At 48.2% G+C, this 23,056-nt stretch overlaps 1 protein-coding gene and 1 pseudogene across 1 annotated transcript in view; one reads left to right on the top strand and one right to left on the bottom strand.

Moving 5' to 3' along the window:
* The window catches only part of KLHL22 (kelch like family member 22), a 37,901-nt gene that overhangs the window by 9,132 nt on the left and 5,713 nt on the right, over positions 1-23,056 (bottom strand). Inside the window, exons 2-5 of the mRNA XM_041729217.1 lie at positions 21,958-22,223; positions 13,573-13,738; positions 9,618-10,336; positions 3,056-3,248 (exon numbers count right to left, since the gene is read on the bottom strand). Of these exons, the coding sequence (XP_041585151.1) occupies positions 3,056-3,248; positions 9,618-10,336; positions 13,573-13,738; positions 21,958-22,184 (1,305 nt within the window). The 5' untranslated portion in view covers positions 22,185-22,223. The remainder of the gene's footprint in view (positions 1-3,055; positions 3,249-9,617; positions 10,337-13,572; positions 13,739-21,957; positions 22,224-23,056) is intronic.
* On the top strand, positions 13,878-17,636 carry LOC121475712 (annotated as a pseudogene).

The raw sequence follows: 23,056 nt of genomic DNA on the forward strand, positions 1-23,056 counted from the left end.
TTTGAGGTTTTTTTTCTTCTTTAATGTATGCTTTTAGTGTCACAAATTTCTCTCTCAGCACAGCTCTAGTTGGACACCACCAATTCTGACATGCTGCCTTTCCATTTTCATTCACTTCAAGGTATTTTATTATTCCCTTTTGACTCGTGGATTATTTACACGTGTTGTTTAGTTTCCAATTGTCTGGAGATTTTCCTGTTAACTTTCTGTTGGTGACTCCTAGTTTGAATCCATCTGAGACAGAGAGAATATGCTGAGGATTTAAATTTTTATACAATGATTGAAATTTGCTTCCCATTGGTGTTACCGGCTATCAGCCTCTACTTACAAGTCTGAGACATACCAGGCAAAAGGAAAACCCAGGGAATACATTACTGCATGGTATTCCCCACTTCCTCAGATCCCTAGCAGGACTGCCTTCTCTCAACCGTTCTATATCTTAAGGGTTGTTTTGTTTTATGTTGAGTTCTGAGTTGCATTTAGCAGGAGGAGCTGGGAAGAATACATCTACTCTATCTTCCCAAGTGTGAGCTCTCTGGGGAGGTCTTTAAGTGACAGTTCCCGGCAGAGATCCCCTTTTTCTCCTCTGGAACACAAGAAGGCAGCACTCTGCCTACTGCTAGGACAGGGAGTTCATGGTTTATTGGGGGCATGTCAGCAACCAATTAATGATACCACACTGATGGGACTCGGCATTACGGGGTCCCTAAGAAACAGGTGAGCGAATGTGACAAACATGAGGTTGTGTGACAGCCTTTCCCTCAGTCATTCGCTATGGCTGACTGTGGGTTCTAAGTTAGCAATGAGGGCTGCATACCTGCCTTCTCCAGGACCTGTGGGCCCCCTCTGCTCACAGGAGAAAACCCCCTGCTCTCTGGCAGGTTTCCCATCTACTTCCCTGACTGCCCCTCCATAATCTTATCATCATCCCTGCTCTTCTGAGCTGACCACATTTGTTCCCATGTCAGGCACACCATTAAGTCCTGACAAATCCTCCACATTTCTATCTCCAGGTTGACCACTCCCGAGTCTGACTTTTAATGTCGAACTGACATTTCCCATTGGAATATTTATCATGTTCTACATGGAACCTTTCCTTTTCTTTTTCATTCCCAAACTCATTTGTCCTCTTGGTTAGTGGCCTAGCCATCCACCCAGGTGTTCAAACTCGAGCCTGAGCGTCTCCCACAATCTATCCCTTTTCATTCTCTAACATCTGATCCATCAGCAAGTCTGGTCAGTTTATCTCCAAACTACACCAGAATCTGCCCATCATTCTCCTTCCCCACAGCCTCTACCCTAGGATAAGCCACCTTCACCCCCACCCCCTGGACCGCCCAATGGCCCTCTCCACCCTTGTCTCTTCACAATCCCTCCTCATGCCATCCCCCTTTCTCAGAATTGGGAAGGCCCCTCCTGGCCTAAGAGCTCCATCTTTCCTCACCCAGCAGCTGCTTCCTTTAGACTTTGGTCTAACCAACATCTCAGATGGGCCTTCTCCAGTCTTTTCAGATTAGTCCTGCCAGAGCCTTCTCCTTGAGCAATGCTGAGCTCAACCTTCTCGATTTCATAATCACACCTGGCACAATAGGCAATTACTTTATTGATTTGTTTAGTGGTTAAGAGTGGTCTCTCCTGTTAGGCTGTGAACATCACCGTCCAGAGGGGGACTTCTCTCATCTTTTATCACCACTGGATCCCCAGGGTTTGGTATATGGTAGATGCTTAATAAATAGCAGCTGAATAAATGAATGGTGTGAGGGAAGGAACATTGACCTGCAGGGAGAAGTTAGTTGAAAGGCGAGGCTGCCCCTCTGTGGCCACATCAGAGAACTGCAGCTTCACCAGGAAGCCCGAGACAAAGAACCCCTGGAGTCCCCCAACTCGCCCCACCCCCACCCCCATCCCACCCCCGGCCCCAGCCCGGATCCCCCATTCCTACTCAGTCCTTTCCAGAACAGAATTCAGAGGTCCATCAGGTCTCAAGGACCCCCTTGACCTCTCCCATGCAAAATATGTTCCTTTCTCCAGAAGGAAGGTAGGGAGTACCCCACCAGAGTGGCTTCCTTCCCCAGAGAAGCTGAGCAAAGAGCAGGCCAGCTTTCCCTGCCTGGGAGGAACTACAATTGGGAACCCCTAGCCTTGGAGGCCTTGTGGGCCATGGAGAAGGGCTGGACCCATCAGGGAGAGCCTCAGCCCCTTGAGGTTAAAGACTACAGCCTTGGGGGAATTGGAGAGGGGTGAGAGATAAAGAGAGAAGGTATGGGAAGAGGTCAGAAGGGCAGGAGCTCCTGTGGCTGGGCCTGGACAACAGCCCTCCCACCACCCCTCACCATGCATCCCCGTGCAGTTCTCTGCCTCTAACAGTGCCCAGAGATGCCCGTGGATGCACATGAGTTTTAAAAACTGGCAAACAAAAAGGAAATACACCTTCTAAAGTGTTTTTTGTCTTTTCAAAGTCCCTGCCCTCCAGGAGGCCTGTGGAGAAGTCTGAGGTTCCTGCACCCTCCTCTATGTGTCGTTCCTGTTTAACAACATCCTTGGACACATTTTCAGCTCAGCTCAACTGAGCCAACAGACAAAGGGAAGGCTTCTGTCTACACTTGAAATGCAGTGTTAGAGCAGGTTCCTGGGGGGCACAGTCAGTTGAGCATTGACTCTTGGTTTCGACTCAGGTCATGATCCTGAGGTAGTACTGGGATGGAGCCCTGAGTCAGGCTCTGTGCTCAGTGGGCAATCTGCTTCAGATTCTCTCTCCCTCTCCCTCCCACTCACTCTCTCTCTCAAATAAATAAATAACATCTTCTAAAAAATAAAAGTAAAGCAGCTTCCTGGTACCACGGTGGTAAGACCAAGATGGAAGTGAAATTCTAGGCAATGGGATCTGGTGCAGCCCAGGGGGCTGGCCGAGACTCAGTGGTCCTCTGCCCTAATCACAGTGCAGAGTCTTTGCAGGTACCCACTAGGCCTGATTTCCTGGTTTGGCCACCCACTCTCTGCACACCCTAGAAGGAAAGCAGGCAGGAAAAGGCCCCTCTTGGAGGGTTTTCCTTACCTCCCTCTTGAGCGGAGCCACGTAAGCCCAGGAGTTGGTGGCGGGATCGTAACGCTCCACAGCATTCAGATCATTATGGTAGTCGCGGCCCGCCACCGCATAGATGTACCTGCCCACAACACACACACACAGGTCGGCGTGCTCCTGCTGCAGGGACTGGATCTGGAACCAGCGGTTGTGCCTTGGGTCATACCTTTTGAGGGAACATGAGGGCAGTGCATCACTGACAGGCCAGAAAGTCTGCCCAGCAGGCCCACACCTCCTGTTCCACCACTGTACCCTGAACCATACCCCCCCCCCAGCTGCCCTGACACACCAGCACATGCCCACCCACAGCCATAGCAGCAGGCTGCTACATGCCTGAACATGGGTGTGTCCCCAGCACAGAGCCTGGAAGGCATGGCCAAGATCCCTTTGCGTTTCTGCCTACAATGCCAGGACCTTCTAGGGATAATCCCATGGGCGAGTTTCTAGCTCACCCATCTGTTCACCCCAGGCTGGGCCATGGCTGTTCCTACAGCCACCTCCATCTCACCTATCCAGATCCATATTCCCCATGGCCCTGTCCCCATTCAGGAATGCCCAGTTACGGCCTTCCCCTGGACAGACACAACAGCCTCTCAGCCTCCAGTCACAACCCACTCCTCTCTCACTTCCTGTGCCTCTCCTAAGCTGTCCTGTTGCCAGCTGGAGGAGTGACAGCCATCTCCCACATGAACCGTGGGGGCCGGGAGGGAGGGATCCTGCATGATGCCAGGCACTCCCACGGGAGGGAGACACTGGGCTGTCTAGAGCAGGCCCATAAGGCTGGAGGAGCACTGATGGACTGAGGGGCTTCCCAGGGGAGCAGCTAGAGACGGCCAGGGAAGCTGACCACCGCTGAGGTTCTACTGAGCTCCTACTGAGCCTGGGCACTGCAAAGCTTGTTCTCCTGACATCATTCCCATTCATGTCCCTTTCCTCGGAGACACAGCTGTCCCTAAGCCCTGCCTTCTTTCTCCATCAGTCTTTTAAAAAAGTCCTATCATTGGAGCTTCATTCTGAGCTCCTTTGTGTAACCACCCCTCCCACAGCCCCTCTGAAGGGTGTCACATGCTCAACCCCTATGAGCTCAACCATCCCAGGAAACCAACTATCAGCCCTTACTTCCTCCTCTTGCATGTCAGACCCACGCTGCAAAGGCCTCCCAGCCATTTCCAGCTGGCTGCTCACCAGCCCTGACCAGAACCCCCAGCTCCCTCTGCTCACTCAATCCCACACTCATCAGCAAGCCTCCAGTCATACCAAAGTCTCCACTTAGCCTAGCAGCTGAGGTCCTTCACAGGCCAGTCCATGCCTACCTTACCAGCACTCAGCCCTGCCCCACTCCATGCCCCAGGCCTGGCACTCTGTGGGACAGCAGGCAGGTATGTTATTTGGGTGAAGAGAGGATTACAGAGCCTTGAGGAACCAGGACCCTATGAGCCTGAGCCCCAAAGTCCATTTTTTCCTGGATATGCATCCGGCCTTTCCCTCTGGACATCCACTCAGGTACCAGCATCTGAGTGCCTGCTTCTGAAGCCGCCTGGCTCAATAGCTCATGCATAATTACAGCTGCTTTCAGGTAAGTGGTTCTTATTTCTCCATAGAAAGACCAACTCCAAGGGGATAAGCTGAACTTCAACTGGCTAATTAGAGAATGAACAGAGTTTTCTTTGGTCAGTGCCATATACAAGTTGGTGAAGAGATGGGTTTCATCCTTTGTCTGCCTTTGCACAAGTTAGGTGTGCTCTGCAGCTGCTCTTTCCTGCCTGGACCTTTGGGCCAGCTCTTCGCTGCCAGCCAGGAATGACAGGAAACAGGATGCCTCAGGGGTTGAGGCTAACAGGAGAGAAAGAACATGCAAGCAGGGTCACAAAGACCTAGCTCTGAGAGTTGGTCTGCCCCTGTCCAGGTGGGTGCATGCAGGCGTTGGCTTTCCTCTCTCTGGCATTCATTTAATTTCCACACCTGGCCAATGGGGGGATGCCACCTGCCTATGAAAGTTATCATGAGGCCTCAGAAAGGACAACACACATGGAAAGGGTCCTTGTTAAACCAGAAGGGAGTTTGTAAAGGACTGGTTCTGGTCTATATTCCTAGACCTCACTGTAGCTCAGGGCAGATCACGCACTGTCTGCTCAATTAATTAAACAAAGATTAACAACAGTGAATCATTCAGTTACTCTGCAAATATTCACTGGCCACCCAGTGTGCATCAGGCACGGTGCTCAGTGCTGGGAATCCCAAGGGAAACTCCAGACAAGAACTCTTCTTTCTACTGTAGAGGTATAGACAGAGTGCTACCCAGAAGTCGTGCTCTACTGGATAGCAGGGGCTGGGAGGGCACAGGTCTCTTACGAAGACCAGGAAGGGCCTCCTGAGAAGGTGGCACTTAAAAACTCAATGTCCAGGGGTGCAGCCAGTTGACAGTCTAGCTAGAGGTAGGCAGCCCAGGCCAATCCAGGGGCTCAGCATTCACGGAGGTCCTGCCAACTGATGGGGCTGGCTGGCCGTTTCCCATTGCCTTTCCTGTACATGACACTCATGCATGTACATGTGTCCGCCCTCCCTTCTCCACCTCGTTTCTGATCTAGTGCTAGTCAGCGTCATCCTCTAGAGTGAGACAAGCCCCACCAGATGCTTCTGCTTGCTTCCTTCTGGTCTTCTGCCCTGACAGCTTCCTCAGATGTGTTCATTTGAATTTGTGGTTTCAGATTTAACACACTCCTGTGCACGCATGTGCATGCGCGCGCACACACTACACATTCACCATACATCAATAATTTAGACACAACAGTTGTGCTCACTTCCTATCTCCCCACTGTGTCCTGTATTCCACATTTCTTTCCTTATTGAATTGATTTTCTGCTTTATTAGAATAAATCCTCAAGTAATGTTTTGTCTAATAAAAACTAGCTATATAAGGATATAAACAATTTCAGTCCCTTTAAGGTAGATTTTGAATAGCCCTACTGCAAACTCAGATGGGCCAGCTAGAGTTGATACAAAATGCTCTGGGGTCTTTGTAAAATTGGACAGACCACCTTTTGTCTGTTTCCACAACTTAAGCATTCCCATGACTCTTGGTGAGGTCCATTACAATCAAAGGAATTTTTAAAATGTATTTTAAAATACAAACAGCCATGGAAATGCTTAACAGAGAAAGCAAGTTGCTATCCTAAGTAGAGTCCAACAGGCCACGGGTGAAGCGGACAGTCGGTACAGGTCCCCCCTATCTGAACATAGGGTGTTCCCTGGAAACCATTCACAAGCTGAAACGGCACGAAACAAAGCAAATACAATTCACATGGGAAAAAATGTGAGATTCCTAGACCCCAAAAATAACCACTGTCAGGGCTTTTCTGATACCTTAGGTCACACCTTGCTAATGGATGCATGAAATACATGGAGATAAAGCACAGACGCTCATAGAGTTCAGAGCTCTGGCGGCTTGATGCTGAGATGAGTGTAGTTCCGGGGAAGGTGCTGGGCAGCGCCACCACACTCAGTCAGGGGGCATGCTGCCTCTGTAAAGGCTCACTGCAAAACCAATGCTGAACACTACCTTCACTTTCAATCTTTTTGTAAAAGTAAAAACAGGCACTAATGTAGGTCTTCCACGAAAGTGGAATAACATGGACTTTGAAGAACGAGGGGTGGGAAGGGGGGAGTACAAATACAATTTGCTCCAAGACAGCTAACTTCCATGCACTTCCTGCTGTACCAATGCTCTGATATAACTTGAGAAGTCTCCAACACCTCAACATGCAAACCTTAACTGCAACTTTTATCTTCTGGTATTCTGAGGGTCTGAAGATCCTAAAGCTCATAAACTAAGAAAGGGAAGAAGGGAGAGAACCAAACTCAGACCATTCAAATTAAGATCCATCTGGCAGTTTTTAAAGTCTATGAAGAGATTAATGGAACTCTCACCCTGGAGAAATGACAGACCCCAGGGTCCTCCCCACCATGCAGGCAGATACTGCCCCCCAACCCCTCCACAGTACCTCCCCCTGCCAGGCAGGTCTCACCAACCCCACCTGCCACAATGACCCAACCTTGTCACTGGAGTCTGCTGTTGGTTATCAAATATTGGTGCTGATACTAGAATTTTTCAGAGTCTGGCTTGGGATTTACAGCACATGTTCACCAATGGGAAATTCAGACCAGTCTTGAAGCAAAACTGACGTCAAGGAAGTAGAAGGGCAGACTCCGGGCAGGGAGCAGCCCTCGCGGTCGCCCTTGGGGAAGGCCCTGTGGGAAAGCCTCACAGCCTCCCTGTGCGTGCACGCCACCCCACTATATGCCAAGGGCTGGTCAACACACCACCTGGAGGTCTATTTTGCAGGTCTGTGGGTTGCTCTCAGCAGGGAGCTCGGGCCTTGGGCCTCCAACAGGGATATAGGCCCCTACAAAAGAAGCTTTGAGGCTTTTTAAGGGAAGGCTGAAGCTAGTGCTGCCACACCTACTGTGGAGGGTATTTGGTTAGGGAGAAAATGAAGATACTGTTTCCTCCTTTCTGAACTCAGCCTGTCTTGTGTTTAACTGCAAAGGAGCTGCCAAGCTTTGGGTCTCTTCAGTTTAACAGAGGTGACCACCTCCTGGGGCCCAGAGGGCAGAAGTGGCTGCAGTCCTCTCCTCATGGTCACTGGTCACTAGGTCACTATGCTCACTTCTGAGAGGCAGAGGCAGAGGCAGGCCAGACCCCACCCCCACCCCCAAAGACAGAAACGTGAACGTGGGTCAGTACCTAACTCACAGCCATGGAAGCAGCTGGCAAGATCTCTCTTTGCAGTGCCAGCTTTCTTTCAACTTGCAGAAGATTTGCCACATGAGCCAAATCCCACGAAATCAAACCAAATACAGTAGCAGGGCCCCGGACACCTAATGGTAGTGGAGGCTGTGGGGACCTGCCCTGATTACTTTGTTCTGCTCCCCAAAATGGATTTCTGGGATCACAGCTCCATAGACTGACAGAGCTAGAAGCAGCCTGCAGACCAGGACAGTCCACAAAATCCCCTCTCTTGGGTTCCTGGACTCAATTCTGATGTATGTGTTGGGGCAGGGGGCATGACATTTTCTCCACACTGATAAGCAATTCTCGGGACACCGACTAAGTGTCCTACAAGTCAACTCAATTCCAACACTACCTGGAGGTAGCATCAGACCCCACAGGTTGAGGGCTCAGTCCACAAGATGGTACCGCCCCATCCTGCCAGTCGCCGCTTCAGACGCTAGTAATAAGCCCAGGCTATCATCTATGCTTCTGACCTACCAGTTAATAACATGAGGTTCCAATGACCCCCTCCAGCTCAAAATGCCAATTACAAGCACCAAGCTGTGCCTTTGACTGACTTGCTATAAATCAGAGGTTTCTAAGATCCCCCTTTCTTTGGGTTTCATTAATCTGCTAGAGTAGCTCACAGAACTCAGAGAAACATTACACTTACTAGATTACCTGTTTATTGTAAAAAGATATAAATCAGGAATAGTCAGGAAAAGATGCACAGAGCAAGGTCTGGGGAAAGGGCAGGGAGATTCCAAGCTCTCTCCAGGCAGGTGCGTCACTCTCCCAGCACCTCTAACTAGGTGGTCACCAACCCTGAAGCTCTCCCAACCCTCTCCTTTTGGGTTTTGATGAAAACTTCACTACATAGGCACTGATTGATTAAATCACCGGCCCTTCTCTGAATGGCAGGGTTGGTTCTCCCGGTGGCCATCCCCCACTCACACTCAGGGGCTTCCAAAGCCACCTCATTAACATAACAAAAGACAAAATTAGTGCTCTCCTTTTATGAAATTCCAAGGGGGGTTTTGGAAGCTATGAACCAGGACCTATAAAGACCTAACATATAGAAAAGCACATAGAGTACATCACAGTAAGCACCCCCCTTCTTAGAAAACTGCTCAGAGGACCTTGGGGGACCCCATGCCTGGCAACACCCCTGGCACCAGGGCAGGCAGGGGTAGTGAAATCTGGTTCAGTGATGCCTGTTGGCTTTTTGGGCCCCCTGGACAGAGGACTGTATACTACAAAATAGGGAGGGAGGACAGGAAGCCATCCTCACCAGGGGCTTGTGGTTAAGAGAGCTGATGGGCAAATGGAGCCTGGGATGAGACATATCAAAGCTGGAGAGGGCAAGATGGAAGGAGCAGCTGCCTGCCCAGTGCTCCTGGCAACTAGGTCCCCACCTTCTGAGGCAGAGTCCTGTGCCCAGCCACTCCAAGGCATAGTCACTCGCAACCTATCTCCTCACCCAATCTCCTCACCCACGGGACAGCAGGGGTGACCTATAGTAAGTGGGTTTGAGAAGAGGAAAAGAGTGAAAGCAAGCATGCACGGTCCCCTCTTCCTTGCCTCATCACAGCCTGCACTCTCCAAATTAACCTCGACTTTAACCCCAACAAGCCACAAGATTAATTTAAATGGCTAGTGCCTCAGCCCTTGCAGAGCCCACTCCACAAGCAGCCTCCTGAGCCCATGGCTCCCGCACCACAGGGTCACCCACAGCCCAAGTCTCAGCCAAGCACTCCCGCCTACCTCCAGCACCGGGACTCAGCACGGAAGCCCTGCACATTGTTGTCCCCTCCGATCAGGTACACAAAGTTGTTGAGCACCGCGATGCCCTGGTTGGACATGCGGGGGGCCAGGGAGGCGGTGAAGTGCTTCCACTCTCCTAGCAGGGGGTTCAGGTACTTGGCCTGGTCACTGAGGACAGTGGATGGCGTGGAGTGAATACCCCCAAAGCCCACGACACACTGGAAGTCCGACCGCAGCTCTGTCTGAGGGCCCTGCAGGCTGGGCTGCAGGCTCTCGTTGCGGTGGTACATGAGGGCATTGGCCACCGTGTCCCTCAGTGGGCTGGGGTCCAGCTTATCGTGCAGCCGCTGGAGGACCTCAGCTTCCATCAGGGGAAAACGTACTGTCTCAAGGAGCTTGGGGGGCTCGTGCAGTGAGATCTGGTCGGCCTGCACCTGCTCCAGGGTGTAATGGTAGAGCAGGGCACCCTCATATACCTCGGTCTCACAGGAGACCTCCAGGCGGTTGCTGCTGAGGAGGGAGTAGACCTTCTCCAGGGGAAGCTGGCGGTACTTGTCAGTCCGTGAGAAGGCCACAAAGTTTTTGAGGATGTAGGTGTCCAGCTGCTCAGTCAGACGGCTCAAGTCAAATAGCTCCGCCAGCCGGTAAACATCAAGGATGTTCTCTTCATCCACCCAGGACATGAGGAAATCACAGCAGAAATGAATGATTTCTGGGATCTGTGAAGAGAACAAGCCCCACTCAAGCCCAGGCTGGGATGAATGTGTCTGGGTGAGGGAGCCTAAGGCTAACAGCAGACACACAGCTGTTGGCTACAGCAGGCCCCCCTCCAGCACCCCTGTCCTTCCCTGGCACGGCTGCTTTCTCCCAACTGAAGAGGTGACTGGGGCTCACTGCAGACTGACTGGGTTTAAAACCAGGCTTCGAAGTGACCTGTGACAAGTTTTTAACTGCTCTGAGCCTCAGTTTTCTCCTCTGTAAGTGGAGAGGAATAAATTCGAAGATGAGACTGCACCCCGAAGTATCTGGAACGGAGTGGACCCTTTCAGATCAAAAGTAGTGAATCTCCAGAGAATCAGGAAGCAGCACAGTGGCCACATCAGCCACCCCTGGTTTGGATGGCACCTGGGACCTGTGCCTGCCCCTCTGCAGGCTCTCTACAAGATATCCAGCTCTCTTCTCCTACCACAACCCCCACAACTGCAGATTGAGCCAAAGCTGCAGGCCCAGGGATCCCACCCCAGGAGAAGGATCCTGAACCACCCACGAGCTAAGAACTGCCAGCAGGGTGTTTCAGATGCTCGCCCAGCACTCTTCCTGGCAACACCACACAGTTCTTGAAAGGCTAGAAGCCACCCTGCCTGGGGAAAGGTCTGCATGACTCTGGCTAGCACAGGGGTTCCAAGTGACATCTGCCTTCTTCCAATTGGGCAGAAAAACCAGTGAGTTGGAAGAAAGGGAAGACAGAAGGGTGCCGAGGCGGGAGATGAGAAGTGAGCCCCGGGCTTAGAGGTTACCCCATGATTAGACAATCAGAGCATGGCAGGGTGAAGGAGGCAGAGAGGAGGGCTCTAGGGAAAGCTGCCCAGGCATTGCTAAGTTCTTTAGGAAAACAGGATTTTGAAAATGCACTAAAAATGAGAATGCCTCACTCGTCACCAACAAATTAATCAGAACACACAGAGTAATTCTGCTGGTGTGAGGCTTGTTAATAAACATTTAAAATCTCTTTATCTTTATTTTTTTCTCATTCCAAAGATACTCTATGCTTGCCAGGTCATAAGCTAAGAAGGACTGAATGGAAACCTGTAAAGTGCCAGGCATCTGTCTGTCCTGCCCCACACGGAACGTCCCCATAGTGCTGTTAGGTCCTGAAAGTCTCGACCACCCATTTCTTCCTCGATGGCACTTCTGCTTTGCCTCTTCTTCCTAAAATACTTCTGATCTGTCACAGGCCAGGACACTGAGGGCCAGGTTCTGGGTAGAAAGTGACAGCAAACAGTCTTCAGTGGGCATGACAAGCAGCTCCTGAAGAACTGCTTCATGTCACTCTCTTCTTCCCATCCTCATTGTCACAGCAGTGGGCCCTCTGCTGGGGAAGCTCACAAGGAATCACCTGCCTGCCCAGTGCAGGAACCCCATTAAAGGCTCAGAGAAATGAACACTTGCTGGGGGTTACCCAGTGGTGAGAGTCTTGCTGGGATTCAGATCCAGGTCCTGGGGACACCACAAACAGTCTACTGATCCTGAGCTAGTTCAAAGCACAGCACGTGGGGAGCATGTAATCAATGGCTACACAAACGTGACCCTGACAGGGCCTATGGACTTGCAGCTGTTATACCAAGTAAAACTTGCTTTAAAAAAAACACTGTGGGGGGATCCCTGGGTGGCGCAGTGGTTTAGCACCTGCCTTTGGCCCAGGGCACGATCCTGGAGACCCGGGATCGAATTCCACATCGGGCTCCTGGTGCGTGGAGCCTGCTTCTCCCACTGCCTGTGTCTCTGCTCTCTCTCTGTGTGTGACTATCATAAATAAATTAAAAAAAAAAAAAAAAAAAAAAAAAAAACCACTGCGGGACGGGACGCCTGGGTGGCTCAGCAGTTGAGCACTTGCCTTTGGCTCAGGGAGTGATCCTGGTCCTGGGATCTCTGCATGGAGCCTGCTTCTCCTCCCTCTTCCTATGTCTCTGCCTCTGTCTGTGTGTCTCTCATTAATAAATAAATAAAATCTTTAAAGAAAATTAAGACAACACTGCACAGAAGCCCACTATTTTAAAAATAAAACCCCAAAAAGCTGGGCTGTCGAGGTAAGGAGGGGCTCCCTCATCCCATGCTATCCACACAATAGCCTCAGAAGTGCTAAAGTGCTCAGAAGCACTGTCTCAACTCCATCTACTCACTGCATATGGTGAGCCAACCCAACAAGCACAGGCTAAGGGCCTCCCACCTGCCCATTTGAGAGCAACAGCTCAGGGAACTGCTGGGGCTCTCCCATATAGTGTGGGGCCTCCAGACACCCTTGAACAGGTTGGTTTTCCTGACATGTTTTTTCTGATGGCCCCAAATGTGTTCTGACCTGAAAAAAGGTCAGGATAATGAATTCGGAATAGCATTTCATTTCCACTTTCAACAAATGTAAAATAAAATGAGAAGTCTCTCTAGTCAGGTGAGGCTATCTGACAACAGCTACTGAAAGCAAAAGGCAGGTGCAGGCCCAGCCCTCATGTGGCTTCACCAGCACCACTGAGGTAATATAGCCTTCTAAAACGTAGGTCACACTGCCAAAGCCTCAGAAGACTTCCTGAGTTCTGTAGAAAAACAAGCATCCAAAATTCAATGACAAAAAAGAAAGTAGTTTCAAAGAGATGGATGTGGGGATCCCTGGGTGGCTCAGTGGTTTGGCGCCTGCCTTTGGCCCAGGGCGCGATCCTGGAATCCCGGGATCGAGTCCTGCGTCGCGCTCCCAGCATGGAGCCTGCTTCTCCCTCTGCCTGTGTCTCTGCCTCTCTCTCTCTCCCATGAATAAATAAAAAAAAAAAAAAAAGAGAGATGAAGTCCAGTTGGGTGGATGAGCAGAAAGGACTTGGGAACTGTGGGAGTTCAGCTTCATCAGACACTGGGGCATGCAGGACATCACACACCTGCTTCGGGGTCAGCCCACATGTTTATGTGCAGGATCCTCTCAGGGGCGGGGAGACCCAGGCAGAAGGAAAGGAACAGCAAAAGAGCAGAAAGCAAAAGCAGAGGAGCCTGCCTGGAGGCATTTGGAGCAGCTATGCTTCAATGCCCAGGGTTGGCTTAGCCATGCACCACCCAAGAGCCTCTGCCCCACCTGCAATCTCCTTTGCCACCTGGTATCCTTGCCTGCTGATCCCCCTCATGCCACTACCTGGCAGACACCTGGGGATCACCTCCTGGGTTTGGGTTTGCCTTGCTCGAGCGAGGGCAGCCTCACCTGAAGCTGGCAGGCGGCGACCAGCGTCTCCTGGACATTGCTCAGGCTGAGCTCCAACTCGGAGGTATAAATGAAATGCAGGATTTGGCACATGGCATTATAGGACACACCGTGGATCAGGACCTCTTCCTGCTCCATCTCCTTCAATCCCCCAGCAAACATTCCTCTGCAAAGTGAAAACACAAAACAGCATTGTTCTATCAATCTAAATCAATCATAAGGGCACCTGGATGTCTCAGTCTGTTAAACATCCAACTCTTGATCTCAGCTCAGGTCTTGATCTCAGGGCCATGGGTTTAAGCCCCATGTCGGGCAAATCTGTATCAATTAGGAAACCAAAGTGAGAGGGAGCTGGGGGCAGGCTGACCCAGCAGTGATGTGCAACAGAACACTGGTGTGTGTTCTGAGAACCAAGTCTTGCCATGGAAGGTGCCCACAAGCTCCTGACCAAGTTTGGACAGCTATCCTAGAAATCACCATCTGTGTTTCATGTGCTGCAGGGTGTTGCACGTGAGCCTCTTGGAGTCAAGGACATCCTGCTTGCTCTCTGGTACATCCATCTATATGCTTCCTGGATCACAGCAGCAGCCCAGAGCATGTCAGGAATGAATAAATGGATGAATGAATAAATGAATGAATGGAAAACATGAATACAAGTCACTCCACTCCAAATATATTAACTGAGCTCCTAACTAAACGCCAAGTACCATTTAGAGTCAGAGGAATAACAGTCAAGGGACGCCTGGGTGGCTCAGTGGTTGAGCATCTGCCTTCGGCTCAGGGCCTGATCTCAGTGTCTCAGGATCGTGTCCCGCATCGGGCTCCCTGCATGGAGCCTGCTTCTCCCTCTGCCTGTGTCTCTGCCTTTGTCACTCTCATGAATAAATAAATAAAATATTAAAAAAAAAAAGAGGAGTAACAGTCAAGTAAAGTGGTAAGATTCCTATTTATGTAGAGTGTGATGCTAGGAAGGAGGACAAGAACAAGGTACTTCTGAGTGAGGAAATGCTAGGAAAAAGCACAACAGGGCATCTAACCTAGGAGCACCTGGCTGGGAGAGGGGAGCAGCTGGAGAATGATGAGGAGCAGGGATAGGCCGAGACGGAGGTGGGTGGCACCTCACCAGCCAGAGGAAGGCATTCCAGGCGGAGGAGACAGGAGCCCAAGTTCTGGGGCAGGGATGAGTTCAGTACCCAAGGCAGCCAGGCCAGTGCAAAGAGGAAGTGAGCAGGAGAGACAGGGCCACATCTCTGCTCTCCCCAGGTCAAGACTGAGTCAGGATTGAAATCCAAGCATATTATAAAGCGCTGTTGGGGAATTTTACACAGGAGGCTGGTGTGAGCAGACTTTTCAGGCAATAGGGTTCTTGCAGACCTGGGGAGGGCCTGGTGGCAGAAAGAACATGCTGAAGGACTGAATCTGGGAGAACACTGGAGGAACCAGGGCCCTTGGCTGCGTTAGCTGGGCTGAAAGGGACTCGGGAGGAACAGGGTCAGAGAGTGAGGTCGGAGTCACCATCAGTGAGATGCCTTGAGGCATCCCAGGGGAGCCAGTTAATAAGTTGTTCAGAGGGAAGAGGCTGGTTGTCAGGGGGAGGCAGCAGGGCTGAAATATGACAGCCATGCATAGAGAACAGCGTAGCTGTTTTTACATTTTATTTTTCCCCTCCTCTGCTCTGTTCCAGGCCATCGGTTCAGTCCATGTACCTTATATTCTACATCACATCTTAACAATGCATCTTGGAAATGGCTCCTTACCGGTACATGTAGGGCTGCCCCTCTTCTTGCAAAAACTATCATGGTTGATATAACCTGCTGCTACAATACACCTGGGTTTTGTTTTGTTTTGTTTTGTTTTCCTTAGAGATGGAGAGAGAGACTCCTAAGCAGGCTCCCTGCTCAGCACAAAGCTTGACGTGGGGCTTGATCTCACAACCGAGATCATGACCTGAGCCAAAATCAAGAGTCAGACACTCAACTGACCAAGCCACTCAGGCACCCCCACCTGGATTACTTCTAATCTCCCATTATTGCACCTGACAGAGGGCCTTACCACCATGACATTTTGCTTACATGCCTGTCAGGATCATTCCTATGAAAACAACCGCTAGGACACAGGGTTTATATACATCTATACTTTGATAGTACTGCCTACATACTATCAATCTAAGGAGGAACCTTATAATGAATGAGAAGGTAATCTTATCAAATGTTTAAGTGTCATTTCTTCTTTTTTAGTAAGCTCTACACCCAATGTGGTCATGAATTCAATAACCCCAAGATCAAGAGTCCCATGCTCTTCCAACTGAGCCAACCAGGTGCCCTTTAAAGTGCCATTTCTATATTCTTTTTCGAACAGTCCAGATTCTTGGTCCATTTTCTCTTAGACTCTCTCTTGTCACTTTGAAGAAATCTGCCCTTTTGTGGATGAGCTGAAATTTTCTTCCTACCTCAGATCTTTTGATTTTACAATGCTTTCTGCCATGTACAATTTTGTGTTTTGAATGCAAATTTCTCATTTTCATGCCTGCGAGTTTTATGCCAAACTTAGACATTTCCCCCCCTCTGAGGTAACATTAAAAAACATTTCCGGGGATCCCTGGGTGGCGCCGCGGTTTGGCGCCTGCCTTTGGCCCAGGGCGCGATCCTGGAGACCCGGGATTGAATCCCACGTCAGGCTCCCGGTGCGTGGAGCCTGCTTCTCCCTCTGCCTGTGTCTCTGCCTCTCTCTCTCTGTGTGACTATCATAAATAAATAAAAATTAAAAAAAAAACAAAACATTTCCCTCAGTGGCTCAGTCAGTTGAGCACTGGACTCTTGGTTTTGGCTCAGGTCATGATCTTGGGGTTTGATATGGAGCTCCAGGTCAGAGTCTAGTATGAAGCGTGCTTAGGATTCTCCCTCCCCTTTTCCCTCTCTATTCCCTTCCCCCCAGCCTGCTCACATGCGTGTGTGCATGCTCTCTCAAATAAATACATAAATCTTTTTTTTAAGATTTATTTACTTATTTATTTATGATAGACATAGAGAGAGAGAGAGAGAGAGAGAGAGAGAGAGGCAGAGACACAAGAGGAGGGAGAAGCAGGCTCCATGCAGGGAGCCGACATGGGACTCAATCCCGGGACTCCAGGATCATGCCCTGGGCCAAAGGCAGGCGCTAAACCGCTGAGCCACCCAGGGATCCCCAATAAATACATAAATCTTTAAAAAAAATTTCCCCATGCTTTCCTCTATATATTTTTGGTTTACTTTTCACAATTAAAATTGTTAATGCAGGGTGCCTGGCTGGTTCAGTTGGTAGAGCACAGGACTCAATCTCAGAGCCCTGAGTTCAAGCTCCACATTGGGCGTGGAGCCTACTTAAAAAAAAAAAGTTAATCCACTTGAGGTGTAACTCTCTTCAGTCATCCTGAATCCAGGTTCATACGACACCAGCTGCCTCCATCATGCTGCTTAATTAAGTTTGACCCCCACAAGATCAAAGTCTTACATGTGAGGTGCACTGGTGGGGAACTCAGTGCCCTGGCCCCCAAGACTGGCTCTCTGGGTCTGTCTCCAAAAAAGGTTAGTGATGACACTACCAAGGCAACCAGTGATTGGAAGGGTCTTAGGATTATAGTGAAACTGACCATTCAGAACAGAAAGGCCCTGGGGTGCTTGAGTGGCTCAGTTGGTTAAGCATCCAGGTCTTGACCTCAGGGTTGTGAGTTTGAGCTCCACGCTGAGCATGGAGCCTACTCAAAATTTAAAACAAGTAAACATAGAACAGACAGGCCCAGACTGAAGTGGTACCTTTTGCCTCTGTCTTGATTACCAAACCCCTGGAGGAACCGCCCAGAGACAGAAAGGAGAAAAACATTAAGCACAGTGGAACTATCACTTTTGATGAGAGTATCAACATTGCCTGGCAGATTAGATAGGGTTCTTTAGCCAGAGAACTCACTCTCTGGAACCATTAAAAAGATCCTGGGAATTGTCCAGTCTGTGGCTTCCAATGCTGATGGCTACCACCCTCATGACATCATGGATGTCAACAGCGGTATAGTGTAATGTCCAGCTAGTTAAGAATTACAAAGGAAAACGCTTCAATAAAGGATCATTTGACAAAAAACAAACGAACAAACAAACAAAACCCAAAAAATTTGTTCCACCTGAAATTTGTTTTGGACAACATGTGAGGCAAGGAGAAATTTTGTGTTTTTCAAGAGAGCCACCAATCATCACCTTCCCCTATTTGGAATGTCATCTTTATCCCAAAGTTCCTTGCAGGCTAGTGTCTATGTTTAAAACCACTACCTTCCCAATAATCTTCCCACATCTCAGGCACCAGGAGCAATTTGGATTACTATAGCTCCATAACACACATTACCATAGGATAGGGCCAGTCTCCCAACACTACCTTCTCAGCAATTTCCTGGCCTTTGCTTGCTTTGGAAAATTTGGACTTTAGAATCAGTTTGTGAAATCCCTCCACCCCCCCATAAAGTCTCTTGGTATTTTTATTGGGAATGTATCACACATATAGACTGATGTAGAGAGAACCAGCATCTCTGTGATGGACACAATGGGCTCTTCTACCTCACAAGCCAGTGTCTGGGTCTCTTTAGAGGTCTATTTTAGTCCACACACACCCTCTCAGGGCTTTCCTGTGCTCTGTGGTACTTTGACTCATTCTTTGGGTGTCCATGTAACATGTGCCTTGACTGGATCCTGAATGGAGAGGGGAGGAAGAAGATAGAAGATATTTTTGGGGACAATTAGGAAAATCTGAATATGAACTCAATATCAGATAGAACTGTGGAATGACTATAAATGTTCTTAGGTATATTAGAAAAAGTTTTATTCTTGGAAGTGCAATGAACTATTTCCAGAAAAACTGTTATATCCACAAGTTACTCCTAAGCGAATATACAAAATGCTAACCGATGAATCTTAAAAAAAAAAAAAAAAAAAAAAAGGCTGATCTTTCAGCTTTTCTACAGGATTGACATCTTTCAAAATAAGAGCTAGGGAGAGAAAAAAAGATCGAAAGAAAAATAAAATATATATCTACTCCTTTTGTTTTTGTTGTTTTCAACCAAAAATTGATGCTTAATTCTTTATCATAGTCTTAACTACTTTTCTGTAACACTGGAATTATGAGGAAATAAAAACTTCAAGGGGAAGAAACTTTTAAAATGATGTCCAGGGAGTCTGGTGTAGCCAGTTAAGCATCCAACTCTTGGTTTCAGCTCAGGTAATGATCTCAGGGTCATGAGATCAACCCCCACATTAGGGTCTCTGCTCAGCATGGAGTCAGCTTGAGATTCTCTCTCTCTCTCCCCCTCCTGCTCCTGCACGTGCATGCAATCTCCCTCTAAAATAAATAAGTAAATCTTAAAAAATAAATAAAATAAAATTATGTCCATACCTCATACCTATTAGGATGGCCACTACCAAAAAAACTAGAAAGTAACACGTGTTGGTGAGAATACAAAGATAATGGAACCCTTGTGCATTGCTGGTGGGAATGTAAAATGGTGGCAGCTACTGTGGAAATCAGTATGGACATTCCTCGATTTTTTTTTTAAGATTTTATTTATTTATTCATGAGAGACACACACAGAGAGAGAGGCAAAGAGACATAGGCAGAGGGAGAAACAGGCTCCATGCAGGAAACCTGATGTGGAACTCAATCCTGGGATTCCAGGATCATGCCCTGGGCTGAAGACAGGCACTAAATGGCTGAGCCACCCAGGGATCTCCTCCTCAATTCAACACAGAATTAACATATGACATAGCAATTCCACTTCTGGGTACATAGCCAAAATAACTCAAAGCAGGGTCTCAAGAAAATACTTGTACATCCATGTTCACAGCATTATTCACAATAGTCAAGAAGCAGAAATAACCCAAGTCTCCATCTGTAAATATATGGATTAACAAAATGTGGTCTATTCACACAATGGTTCAACCCTAAAGAGGAAAGAAACTCTAACACATGCTACAACATGGATGAACCTTGAGGACATTATGCTAAGTGAAATAAACCAGTCACAAAAGGACAAACATATATGATTTCACTTATAAAAGTGTAGTCAGCTTGTGTAGTCAAATTCTAGAAACAGAAAGTGAAATGGTGGTTACCGGGGCCGGAAGTAGGGGTGTAGGGAGCTGTTTACTGGGTGCAGTTTCAGTTTTGCAAGATGAGAAAGTTCTGGAGCTCTCTTCCACAACAGTATGAATACACTTAACACTACTCAGCTGTACACTTAAAAACAGTTAAGTTGGTAAATCTTTTTTTTTTTTTTAAGATTGTGTTTATTTATTTATGAGAGACACACAGACAGAGAGAGGCAGAGACAGAGGGAGAAGCAGGCTCCATGCAGGGAGCCCGATGTGGGACTTGATCCCAAAACCACAGGATCACACCCTGAGTTGAAGGCAGATGCTCAACTGCTGAGCCACCCAGGCGTCCCAAGTTGGTAAATCTTATCATATGTTTAAAATCACAGCAGGCCACCAACAAAGTGGAGGGCATGAACAGCACAGAACATTGCAGAATGAGGGTCATCTCTACTGCTAGGATACCATAACCAGATGTCCAGTAGCACCCTCTGATGTACAGTGGGGAATGTCAGCTTGTTCAGGCCCCCAGTCCCCAATCCAAATCCTGGAGGCCAAGTATGTTTCAAAATTCAAATGGTTTTCACTGGAAAAACACAGCACAGCACCCATGCCATGTACGATATCACACCCCTGCAAGGTCTGGGTCAATACCTCACAACCAAACTCCTTAGTATTTTCAAAGCAAAATATAAAAGACATATACTAAGGAGGATAAAAATAGGGGTACTTGAATGGCTCAGTCGGTTAAGCATCTGCCTTCAGCTCAGGTCATGGCCCTGGAGTCCCAAGATCGAACCCCACGTTGAGCTCCCTGCTCAGCAAGGAGTCTGCTTCTCCCTCTGCCCTCACCCTACTCATGCTCTCTCTCTTAAATAAAATATTTTAAAAAGTAAAGGAAAATAAAATAAGCCTCACATCATCTTAGGGCAGGTTTTATAATTTAATAGATTTGTACCAAAATTTAAAAAACAAAAACAAAAACTCATGGAAAAAATGGCAATGTGGGAGAATCCAGCTTTCCCGATCCCCCAACAAAATTAATGACTAGAAGCTACTAACTAACAAAAACAGCTCTAGGAGACCCCCTGAATACACTCATGAAGTTTTAGCAACACAGTAAACAACAACAACAACAACAAAAAAAACAACTTTCAAATTTCAGAGCTTAAGGGTTTCAGAATTATGGACCAGTATTTGCAAAAAAAAAAAAAAAAAAAAAAACAGTGTATGTATGAATGAAGAGGAACTTAGGAAACCAGTTACTGGGATCCCTGGGTGGCGCAGCGGTTTAGTGCCTGCCTTTGGCCCAGGGCGCGATCCTGGAGACCCGGGATCGAATCCCACATCAGGCTCCCGTTGCGTAGAGCCTGCTTCTCCCTCTGCCTGTGTCTCTGCCTCTCTCTCTCTCTCTCTTTCTCTCTGTCTCTGTCTCTCATGAATAAATAATAAAATAAAATCTTAAAAAAAAAAAAAAAGGCACAACTTCACATATCACACAGCTGTGTGGACAATGTGTGTATGGGACTGACCACTTGGCCTTGACCTCAGCACCAAGGGCGAGAAGCCTGTTGACCAGGGCTCATGTGGGCTTCTAGCCAGCATTATGAGAACACCACTGGAGGCAAGGGGCACTGAAAGACAAAGGCATAAATTGCCAATATCTTAAAAAGGGCACTGTATGTGTCTGTGTGTGTGAAGAGAAACCAAATATGGCAAAATACTAACAACTGGTATTCAGGTGTTTGTAATATTATTCTTTCAACTCTTCCACAGATTAGAAAATTTTCAAAATGAAATGCTGGGGAAACCAGAGTATATAGAAAATCTGTTTTATATCAAGATATAGAAAATTTATTTCATAAAATGCAATAGGACAAAAAGAGTCAAACATGCTGTCTTTTAAAACACAGGAAAAGGCGGGGGGTGGGGGGTGGGGAGCCTGGCTGGCTCAGTCGGAAGAGCATGCCACTCTTGATCACAAGGTTGTGAATTCTAGTCCCATGCTGGCTAGAGATTACTTAAAAATAAATAATTAAACTTAAAAAAAAAAAAAAGAAAAGAAAAAAGAGAACATGCCCCAGAGACAGAACTGAAAGAAAAAGAAGACCCCTCTGTCCCACTCACTGTAACAAGCAGTCCGAGAAGCTTGGGGTGAGAGGGGACTTGGCAGCTTGACTGGTCCCTCCCACCTGGTCACTGTGGGTACCAACACAAATACCTAGCGGAGCCAGGATTACCTGTGTTACTTTACTTGTGAGAACATATGGAGATAACTCACCTGAAATAATCGCAGGATGCAGCCAATAGGATTCGATGGGCCTCAATGTGTCTCCCCTCCACCACCAGAACAACATCAAAGAGGATGCCACTGTCCCGGAGAGCCAGCAGCCCTCGGAGCAAGGCCTGGGAGTGCTGTGCACTCCGGTAGGTGTTGTTGACACAATGCGGGTGTGAGGGCTGCACAGGCAACTTGCACAGCTGGGTGAACTCCTGCTCCTCTGCCATCCTGACCACCACACCAGATCTCACAACCGCGGCTGTCAGCTGGCAAGACAGAGGGGACAGGGAATAAGCCGGGGTGGCAATACCAAATAGTGCACAGATTGGTCCATGGCACTTTTGTTCCTCCCACCAGTTTGCCTGTGCTTCCCCTGAGGCCTTAAACCCTCGAATTTCCTTTCCCCTCCCACTGCTTCTCCAAACTTGGGGGCTCCTTTCCTGATGACCTGTGTACCTTCATCTCTAAGATTCTTCATTAAATGTTATCTCCTTCAGCATCTCTGGGAAACAGAAGGATTCTGGAGACTGATCTCGGTTGCGGCCCTGGCCCTACCATAGACTCACTACATGACCAACATGACTCTCATGACTCTCAACCTCAGAGTCGCTCAACTGCTGACCCATCCCCGTAGTCCCGCATCCTTTTTCATTTCCTCAAATGAAAAAGGGGAAATAAATCACCCTGCTGCTGGGGAAATCTAAAATTGGTAAATGATGAATATAAAGCACCAGCACAGAACCGGTTCTGAAGAACTCTTCCTCTCTCCCATTGAGAAAGAACAAAACTGGAGTGCCTGGCTGGCTCAGACAGGAGAGCATGTGACTCCTTATGTCTGGGTTGTGAGTTTGAGCCCCACGTTGGAAGTAGAGTTTACTTTAAAAAGAGAGAGAGAAAATAAATAAATAAATAAGTAAGTAAATAAATAAATAAATAAAAATAAAAAGAGAGAGAGACAGAAAGAATAAAATTGGGTTCCCTCACGTAGGAATGGATGCATAAAAATGACAACAGATCTGAATGGTGGCCAGGAGACCCAGGAGAGGGTCCAGGACCTGTCTTCTTTTACCAAGATTCAAACACAGTAACTTTAACTAGA

The sequence above is a fragment of the Vulpes lagopus genome, chromosome 14, assembly GCF_018345385.1.
Source record: "Vulpes lagopus strain Blue_001 chromosome 14, ASM1834538v1, whole genome shotgun sequence".
Classification (NCBI taxonomy): domain Eukaryota; kingdom Metazoa; phylum Chordata; class Mammalia; order Carnivora; family Canidae; genus Vulpes; species Vulpes lagopus.